General features: G+C 47.6%; 1 protein-coding gene across 2 annotated transcripts in view; it reads right to left on the bottom strand.

The window, feature by feature from the left end:
* Positions 1-3,230: 3,230 nt before the first annotated feature.
* nacad (NAC alpha domain containing) overlaps positions 3,231-10,781 on the bottom strand; it is a 69,584-nt gene continuing 62,033 nt past the window's right edge. For both annotated transcript variants that reach the window (XM_079504721.1, XM_079504722.1), the window contains 2 exons: positions 5,409-5,531; positions 3,231-3,384 (listed from right to left, as the gene is read on the bottom strand). In XM_079504721.1, coding sequence (XP_079360847.1) covers positions 3,370-3,384; positions 5,409-5,531 — 138 coding nt within the window. In that variant the 3' untranslated portion in view covers positions 3,231-3,369. The remainder of the gene's footprint in view (positions 3,385-5,408; positions 5,532-10,781) is intronic.

The following is a 10,781-nucleotide window of genomic DNA, read 5'->3' as shown; positions in this document are numbered from 1 at the left end:
CATACATGCGTGGCTGGTTAAGACTCACCCCGGATGCATGTGCAGCCAGGGCTGGACTGGGTCAAAACTTCAGCCCCGACATTAAGGCCCAGACCAGCCCACCACGTACTACCGGCACGCAGATAACAGATACTCTACCGTCGAGGCACAAACAAACAAGCCCTATAATACTACCAGTTTTACTGAAAAATATGCCTCCATGTGTTCTGATAAATACCATAATAATCTTTAAAAAAGGGGCAAGTAAAAAAGAAAAAGGGCACCGGCCCATTCATATGCCGGCCCACCGAACATAATTATGTCTCGTACGTCAAGTGGCTATAGTCCAGGCCTGCTCACCCGTGGCTTCCCTGTGAGGTTATAGGGTTAGGGTTTGGGTATAGGGTGTTGGACTAATGCCTGTCGGACTCAGAAACAAACACAGGCACCCGCCTAGCAGATGTTGATTGATGTTGCACCCTGAAGGAAGTGTCTGCCGGCAACTTGTTTTTCTCATCTCTGAATGCGTCACAGACACAGTCGGAGAGAGAATGGAGAAGGATGAGGCTGGCAGGGCACCGCGCCAGGCACCGGGCGGAAGGAGAAGGATGAGGCTGGCAGCTAGGGCGCCGCGCCAGGTCCCCGAAACTAGAGGAAAGAAAACCGATACTGTGTGGGACTGGGAGCCCAACCCATGCAGGGCCAAGCCAGGAAAAGCAAGACGCGCACCAACCTACGTAGATGCACTGTGGCACTATAACAACACCGTAGAGCTCAAGAGTCAAGACCCTGATAACAGGACAATTACAACAATTTACAATTTAGGCATTTAGCAGACGCTCTTAATCCAGAGCGATTTACATTAGGCAAGAACAAAAGTATGGGAATACATCACATATAGTGGGGAGGGCAGCGAAGCAGTCCAGAGTAGGTGTTGGCTGGACCACACATACACTCACATTGCATTATGCTTCTTTTTGAGTTATGTTATGTTATGTTACACTCGATTATGTTGAATGTTTGATTTAGTTTTTTATTTGTATTATAAATATTTTAGTGCTGCCGCCTCACAGCTATAGAAGGTCCTGGGTTCGATTCCCGCTGGGGACACTGTGGGCGTGTTCTCTCCTCCGCGTCATCAGTGCCCAGGTTGGCGAAAGGGCCTTTCTGTGTGGAGTTTGCATGTTCTCCCCGTGTCCCCTAGGGTAGGTACCCTCACAAAAACATATGCAGTAATCCTGGTCTCTAAACTGCCTCACCCTGGCCAGCCGGGGAGCCGGAATAACGTGCTCCTTCCACACGCTACGTCCGGCTGGGGATACTCCCCCCTGTCAGGTGAAAAGAAGCAGCTTGGACTCCTCATGCATAGAAGGAAGCATGAGGTCAGTCCGCTGGCCTCCCCAGTTTGGCAGAGGAAGTGTAGCGCCCAGGATTACATTAGATAATTGACACTGACTGCATGGGTGAAAAAATGGGTTGCAAAAAAAAATACATATTTTTTAACTACAACTGTGTCATTGTGTCATTAGCCTCGGAAACCCAGACATTTTTATTTCCAGGAATAAAAAATAAAAAATCCTGGGCTGAGAAGCTTGTCACAAAGACTATACAGTTGGGTGCCACCGATATTGTCCCTTATCATTTGACCCATTTAGGCCTGACCTCAAAAGTTTAAAAAATCCTTCTAAATCCTCCAGTTTTCTGAAATAAATATTTTCACGATTTTTCAAAAATAGCAGACCTACAAGCTCGTAGCGCGCCACTCGGTGGCGCGCTATGAGCTTGTAGATCTGCTATTTTTCAATAGTTAAATTATAACATAATGTTTAAAACACCAAAAGGGGTTCCCGCCCAAAATGGGTTAACTGTCCTTTTGCGCAGATCACGCAAACCTCAGCAAAAAGAAAAGGACAATATCGATGGCCTCCAACTGTAGGCCTACTCACTAGACAAAAACAGTCTTTTCACAAGCGAGTCACTGGAGTAAACATAATGTCTTGTTGGAGCAGAGACATGGGAGATAGAAGGAAAATGAACCAAAGAGCCTAATCTATGCCCTATGGGACATTTTCATGTCAATTGGAAGATTGTATATGAAACACAATGTTTGAGTAATTCACACACACACACACACACAAAAAAGGAAAATGAATTGTGCCTTCCCATACCATACCATATGTAGATAATTTTTGTATTTGTGTCTTACTGTTTTGTTTCTCCTAATGCCATTATTTACACTACGGCATATCTCTGCTGTCGGGAAGAAACCTCTCAACTCCAAATTGTTAATTTTTCAGGAAATTAAAATTATAATTTTTTTCAGGAAATTAAGAATATATATTATTTTCAAAACAAAGCAATATTGCCTCATCAACGTTGGTGTTGTGAGTTTATATATTGTCAATTACTTGCATGAGAGGGGAAGCTTTAGCAGACAGTTTGAGGGTCCAATGGAGTTAAGAGGTTTTTTACTACTTTCCATTGGTTCAATATTTTCGAAACAACACACAGACGTAAAGGGTGTTCAATAGCACTGATTTATGCCAAAAGAAATAAAAACCTCAAAAATTGAGTTATGAGGTTTCCTCCCGACAGCAACGAAGAAGGATTTTACTATGAGAATGTGGTACAAAGGGAGTAAGGGACCCCTGGCTACCCCTATATTTGTGACAGGAGAAGATCAGTCCAATGTTGATGAAATATCAATTTACACATGAATTCTATTTAATCAAGATACTTGGTTCCACATGTAATGTTGTAAAAGAGCATGTTCCTCAGTGCAACATGTCAGGTGTAATTAAAAATCACACTCCTGTGAAGTGAGGGGCGCTCTTATCATACATCAGCCAATGAAATCATCATCCGTGCCCCCCCCCCCCCCCCCCCCCACACACACACACACACACACACACACACACACACACACACACACACACACACACACACACACACACACACACACACACACACACACACACACACACACACACACACACACACACACACACACCCCCCTATGTGCATAGCCCCTCAAACACTACAGCATACTAGCATATCTTCTGGTGGACTGCACGAATCCAGCCCTATTCGCAGTGAATCAGGCTGGAAAACAGGCTAAGTGGACACACATTGATGAGACTTTAAAGGTATCAAAGTTCAACATAAAATAATTGCTGTAGAACTAAAGACAGACAGACAGACAGACAGACAGACAGACAGACAGACAGTAAAGGAGTCGCAGCTCTCTCAGACATGATCCAACAGACTTTATTGAGCAGATATTGGGCGGGGTTGCAACATAGCAGCGATACAGAGGAGGAGGCGGAGCCAGTGTGGCGTTTACGTTTGATTGGCTGGCGGCTTTGGAAGGCAGGTCAGAGGGGACATCGCTCACATGGTCAGCTCCTAGAGGAGAGGAGAGGAGAGGAGAGGAGAGGAGAGGAGATTAAAAAAAGAGTTCAGTAATATTAAAATATAGGTTTTCTAATATATTGTCGCATAATGTTTATGTAAGTGCTGCTTTAAACATGTGTAAATATGTGCAATCAACAACATCTTTTCCTCAGCTTCATCATCATGATGATTTAGATGATAGATGGATCAGAATGGTCACATGGTTCATGTGTACTCGCGCGGGCCCATAGACTCCAATGCATTCCGTAAACTTCCGGTGTCACTATTTGCCAATAGAGCACCGAAGTCTGACGTCAATATCGGTAGAGGGCACAAATCCACGGGTTAATGTACTTTTTATTTGCATTGTAATCCCCATAGGGGGATTTTAGATCGCCTCATATAAGAACTGTGTTTGGAAAAATAAACAAGTCATCCAGGCCGTTTCACTCATATGGATATGAAGAATCAACTGACTGAGAGAAAGCACTATTGTTACTGTTACTGAATAAGTTACATTTTCGCTAGAAACAGACTGCATCATAATGAGTGACTGACAGTCGCAAACGATACAGAGACACCTCCCTTGTTTATTTTTGGACCACAATGCTTTTAAGATTTTAAGATGACCCCATGTTATTCTCCATAGAGAAATTACTTCCGTGAACCAGGGGATGAGTGAGTGACGTCAGGACTTTGGCGCTCTATAGAGCGTCGCAGTCCCGCCCCCCTACCAGGAAATGATTCTCCGTTCATTTTCCTCATAGACTTTTCAAAAAGTATTTATTTAAAGACATTTTAAGCCTCGTACAAAGCCAACTCTTGTCGTGACAAATCATGATAACAAACACTTTTTTTGTTGTTTTTCTTCTTTGTAATTATTTGTTTGGTCCAAAATATTGTGTTTATTGTCATGCTTTGTCACGACTCGAGTTGGCTTTGTCCGCGGCGTAACCGTCTTTAAATAAATACTTTTTGAAATGTCTATGGGAAAAATGCATTGGGAATCATTTCCTGGGCCTGGCGTCGTCATGACGGGGGGCGGGACTGCGACGCTCTATAGTGTGTACCAAAATCTCCTGGAGGGGGTGTCAACATATGTGTCACGTGGTAGCGGCCGCCATACTTGTTGGCTTGTCTGGTTTGTTTACATTGAGCGACCATCTGGTGTGCTTGTATACGTTCTTTTTTTAAACTGACCTCACAATGGTGCAGACTTGCTCATTAAATAAGTGCCACAGCAGGTCACGTCGAGGGAATGAGCCAGAAAACGGAATTCGATTTTCAGCTTTCCAGCATGGAGACAGCATCAAGGAACCCAGATTGACGAGTTTACAAAAAGACGTAGCATGGCTTGGACCTCGGCTGTACGGCGCACGGGCGCAGAGACATAAGGTTCAACAAAGTATCTAAACACAGCCGTGTTTGTTCACAACATTTTCCTGGTCCTTGTAATGTATTTGGGCCCTACGTTCACTATGTTGTCGCCAAGAACGAGCCCAATATTTACAAAAACATACCACCGTCACTGTATTCTGAGTGATGTGGGCTAGAATTTAAAGCCCACGAGAGAGCCGTCCCTAGCTTTTCAGACGCCGCCCCCTCTTGGTGACGTACACGTTTTTAGAAACTATAGAAGACTATGTAGAAGAGCTGCCATTGGACTGGCCCAGTCTGGCCCCATGAAGTGAACGGAGTTGTCGTTAACTCTGTCTTACTCTATGGCTCTGGGTAGAACACGTAGGTGGGAACTGTCTGGGAATGATGGACAATGACGAGCAGAACCACCTCACTGTATGCAGCTCAGTGCCAGTGGATAAATCCTGCCTCCTAGTGGCCTTAACTCTGAACTGCTTTTCTACAAATCATGTAGAGATGCAGTAACAGACAATCCACTCATCTGTCTGTCTGTCTGTCTGTCTGTCTGTCTACATTCATGATGTAAAAGTTTACTCCCCTCATCCTCCTCCTCCTCCTCCTCCTCCCCCTTCCCCTCCTCCTCCTCCTCCTCCTGCCCCTCCTCCTCCTCCTCTCACCATGATAGCATTGACAATGTCGTTCTTGTTGTGTCGGAGCGCGCGAACGGCCTTGGCTCGCGAAACGTTGGCCTGCGCCATCACCAGCTCAATGTCCCTCTGCTCCAGACCGCCCTCATCCACCTGACACACAGAGAGGAGGGGGGGGGGGGGGTATTAAGTATGGTTAGAGCAATCATTAATTGAACACTTATTAGTAGTCAGAAATGTAAACAGCATAGGGCTAAAAGGATAACACACAAACATAGCATAGAAACACCCAACATAGCATAGAAACGTTACACAATAATACAATCCAAAACACAATATGTATAAATGAGGAAAACTAATAAACACCGGCAGTGAATAATGCCTCCTTTCCATGGGAATTGACATTCACCCTCCCCTTGTGCTCACCTGATACAGATTAGTAGAATGATCATTTCCCCAGCTAAGGTATGAACCTCTAGCCTCGCGTTGCGATACTAATATACCACTGCGCTGGGCTACAAATCCGCCTCAGGGCATATGCATATGCAATAGGGGCGGGTTTAGTGTGGCTGCGCCAGGCTAATAAACCTCCAGGTGAGTGGCTCACACCTGGTTTCTGCAGGTATAACCTCCAGGTGAGTGGCTCACACCTGGTTTCTGCAGGTATAACCTCCAGGTGAGTGGCTCACACCTGGTTTCTGTAGGTATAAACATCCAGGTGAGTGGCTCACACCTGGTTTCTGCAGGTATAACCTCCAGGTGAGTGGCTCACACCTGGTTTCTGCAGGTATAACCTCCAGGTGAGTGGCTCACACCTGGTTTCTGCAGGTATAACCTCCAGGTGAGTGGCTCACACCTGGTTTCTGCAGGTATAACCTCCAGGTGAGTGGCTCACACCTGGTTTCTGCAGGTATAACCTCCAGGTGAGTGGCTCACACCTGGTTTCTGTAGGTATAACCTCCAGGTGAGTGGCTCACACCTGGTTTCTGTAGGTATACACATCCAGGTGAGTGGCTCACACCTGGTTTCTGTATAAACATCCAGGTGAGTGGCTCACACCTGGTTTCTGCAGGTATAACCTCCAGGTGAGTGGCTCACACCTGGTTTCTGTAGGTATAACCTCCAGGTGAGTGGCTCACACCTGGTTTCTGCAGGTATAACCTCCAGGTGAGTGGCTCACACCTGGTTTCTGTAGGTATAACCTCCAGGTGAGTGGCTCACACCTGGTTTCTGTAGGTATACACATCCAGGTGAGTGGCTCACACCTGGTTTCTGTAGGTATAAACATCCAGGTGAGTGGCTCACACCTGGTTTCTGCAGGTATAACCTCCAGGTGAGTGGCTCACACCTGGTTTCTGTAGGTATAACCTCCAGGTGAGTGGCTCACACCTGGTTTCTGTAGGTATACACATCCAGGTGAGTGGCTCACACCTGGTTTCTGTAGGTATAAACATCCAGGTGAGTGGCTCACACCTGGTTTCTGCAGGTATAACCTCCAGGTGAGTGGCTCACACCTGGTTTCTGCAGGTATAACCTCCAGGTGAGTGGCTCACACCTGGTTTCTGTAGGTATAACCTCCAGGTGAGTGGCTCACACCTGGTTTCTGTAGGTATACACATCCAGGTGAGTGGCTCACACCTGGTTTCTGTAGGTATAAACATCCAGGTGAGTGGCTCACACCTGGTTTCTGTAGGTATAAACATCCAGGCGAGTGGCTCACACCTGGTTTCAGCTAAGGTATAAACCTCCAGGTGAGTGGCTCACACCTGGTTTCAGCTAAGGTATAAACCTCCAGGTGAGTGGCTCACACCTGGTTTCAGCTAAGGTATAAACCTCCAGGTGAGTGGCTCACACCTGGTTTCAGCTAAGGTATAAACCTCCAGGTGAGTGGCTCACACCTGGTTTCAGCTAAGGTATAAACCTCCAGGTGAGTGGCTCACACCTGGTTTCAGCTAAGGTATAAACCTCCAGGCGAGTGGCTCACACCTGGTTTCAGCTAAGGTATAAACCTCCAGGTGAGTGGCTCACTCCTGGTTTCAGCTAAGGTATAAACCTCCAGGTGAATGGCTCACACCTGGTTTCAGCTAAGGTATAAACCTCCAGGTGAGTGGCTCACACCTGGTTTCAGCTAAGGTATAAACCTCCAGGTGAGTGGCTCACACCTGGTTTCTGCACCGCCACCACAATTTTGAATTTGAAGTTGTTCGTCCATAATGAGAGCCTTGTACGGAGCAGACAACAATCTGTCCGTTACTTTGCTTTAGGATGCCTGCAGGTAAAGAAATTAAACCTACAGTTTCGTCAGTCTGAAATAACGTGCTATATCTAAACGACACTTTAACCTTTGCATGAGACCATTAGAGACCAAGGTCAAGTGCGACGGGACCTGGTGGAGTCTGAGGAGGAGAGAGTAGAGAGGAGAAGAGAGTATCTCAGCTCTCATTGTGTCTGGTCTCCAAGATCCTAGATGCCTCCGTTTCTAAGTACCTGCTGGGCTACCTGCCCAGAGTGAGGGATGCGCTCAAGGGTACTCAACCAGAGGAAGTTCATATTATGATTTATGATCTATAGTTCCCCCCAGTTTCAGGACACTCAAGGGAAAGCTTTTTTCTATGCAGCCACTACTCTGTGGAATGCACTCCCTCCAGCCCTGAAATCCTCAAATTCTCTTGGCTCCATCTTCACACTAACTGGTCATAGTTAGTTTCCGACCCTGGATAGCCCATCTCCCATGCTCTGGACTCTCCTCTCCTCTCCTCTCCATCTCCCATGCTCTGGACTCTCCTCTCCTCTCCTCTCCATCTCCCATGCTCTGGACTCTCCTCTCCTCTCCTCTCCATCTCCCATGCTCTGGACTCTCCTCTCCTCTCCTCTCCATCTCCCATGCTCTGGACTCTCCTCTCCTCTCCTCTCCATCTCCCATGCTCTGGACTCTCCTCTCCTCTCCTCTCCATCTCCCATGCTCTGGACTCTCCTCTCCTCTCCTCTCCATCTCCCATGCTCTGGACTCTCCTCTCCTCTCCTCTCCATCTCCCATGCTCTGGACTCTCCTCTCCTCTCCTCTCCATCTCCCATGCTCTGGACTCTCCTCTCCTCTCCTCTCCATCTCCCATGCTCTGGACTCTCCTCTCCTCTCCTCTCCATCTCCCATGCTCTGGACTCTCCTCTCCTCTCCTCTCCATCTCCCATGCTCTGGACTCTCCTCTCCTCTCCTCTCCATCTCCCATGCTCTGGACTCTCCTCTCCTCTCCTCTCCATCTCCCATGCTCTGGACTCTCCTCTCCTCTCCTCTCCATCTCCCATGCTCTGGACTCTCCTCTCCTCTCCTCTCCATCTCCCATGCTCTGGACTCTCCTCTCCTCTCCTCTCCATCTCCCATGCTCTGGACTCTCCTCTCCTCTCCTCTCCATCTCCCATGCTCTGGACTCTCCTCTCCTCTCCTCTCCTCTCCTCTCCTCTCCTCTCCATCTCCCATGCTCTGGACTCTCCTCTCCTCTCCTCTCCTCTCCTCTCCTCTCCTCTCCTCTCCTCTCCTCTCCTCTCCTCTCCTCTCCTCTCCACCCCCCGTGCTCTGGACTCTCCTCTCCTCTCCTCTCCTCTCCTCTCCTCTCCTCTCCTCTCCTCTCCTCTCCTCTCCTCTCCTCTCCTCTCCTCTCCTCTCCTCTCCTCTCCTCTCCATCTCCCATGCTCTGGACTCTCCTCTCCTCTCCTCTCCTCTCCTCTCCTCTCCTCTCCTCTCCTCTCCATCTCCCATGCTCTGGACTCTCCTCTCCTCTCCTCTCCTCTCCTCTCCATCTCCCATGCTCTGGACTCTCCTCTCCTCTCCTCTCCATCTCCCATGCTCTGGACTCTCCTCTCCTCTCCTCTCCATCTCCCATGCTCTGGACTCTCCTCTCCTCTCCTCTCCATCTCCCATGCTCTGGACTCTCATCTCCTCTCCTCTCCATCTCCCATGCTCTGGACTCTCCTCTCCTCTCCTCTCCATCTCCCATGCTCTGGACTCTCCTCTCCTCTCCTCTCCTCTCCATCTCCCATGCTCTGGACTCTCCTCTCCTCTCCTCTCCTCTCCTCTCCTCTCCTCTCCTCTCCTCTCCATCTCCCATGCTCTGGACTCTCCTCTCCTCTCCTCTCCTCTCCTCTCCTCTCCTCTCCTCTCCTCTTCTCCATCTCCCATGCTCTGGACTCTCCTCTCCTCTCCTCTCCTCTCCTCTCCTCTCCTCTCCTCTCCTCTCCTCTCCTCTCCTCTCCTCTCCTCTCCTCTCCATCTCCCATGCTCTGGACTCTCCTCTCCTCTCCTCTCCATCTCCCATGCTCTGGACTCTCATCTCCTCTCCTCTCCATCTCCCATGCTCTGGACTCTCCTCTCCTCTCCTCTCCTCTCCATCTCCCATGCTCTGGACTCTCCTCTCCTCTCCACTCCATCTCCCATGCTCTGGACTCTCCTCTCCTCTCCTCTCCATCTCCCATGCTCTGGACTCTCCTCTCCTCTCCATCTCCCATGCTCTGGACTCTCCTCTCCTCTCCTCTCCTCTCCTCTCCATCTCCCATGCTCTGGACTCTCCTCTCCTCTCCTCTCCTCTCCTCTCCTCTCCTCTCCTCTCCTCTCCTCTCCTCTCCATCTCCCATGCTCTGGACTCTCCTCTCAGGGTAACTCTTGTCCTATATGTACAGTATCTCCCACGCCTTATATTTAAGGATTATTTGTATTTGTTTCATGGTTGTTTTGTCTGTACAGTATGTTTGTGTATAGTTTCATGTTACAAAGTGGACCACAATGGAAACAAGCGAAGGCTTTTTTGTGTCCAAGTCCATTTGGCGTTTTTTTAAATTATGTAATTTTTTGTAATTTTCTTAACCCATTTAGGCCTAACCTCCACATTTAAAAAAAATCTTCTAAATCCGCCAGTTTTCTGAAATAAATACTTTCACGATTTTTCAAAAATAGCAGACCTATGAGCTTGTAGATCTGCTATTTTCCAATAGCTAAATTATAACATCATCATCATCATCATCATCATACTATAATTCAGTCAATGTCTGAATGTCTGAATGTGTTTTCACACAGGCATTGACCATAATAATATGGAGGTCTTAACGAAGCCCTTTTTCCAATTTAACAAATTATAAATTAATTTATTAGTGAATTAAAAATGCGAAAACGCACCGCGGGCGCAGTACCCCCTGTGGCCACAGGGGGGGGGGGGGACAATATCTCACAACGGGTAAGGGCTAGTAATGTTTAAAACACCAAAAGGGGTTCTCGCCCAGAATGGGTTAAACTGCCAATAAAGTATTCTATCTATCTATCTATCTATCTATCTATCCATCCATCTATCTGAAGAGGTCGAGTCTTCAGATTACGGTGAAAGTAGTGCAGTTCTAACAGTGTTGGAGCCAGAAGGG

This window comes from Electrona antarctica (genome assembly GCF_951216825.1).
Source record: "Electrona antarctica genome assembly, chromosome: 6".
NCBI lineage: Eukaryota > Metazoa > Chordata > Actinopteri > Myctophiformes > Myctophidae > Electrona > Electrona antarctica.
The sequence above is the reverse complement of the archived record's forward strand: the minus strand, read 5'-3'. Positions and strand labels throughout refer to the sequence as shown.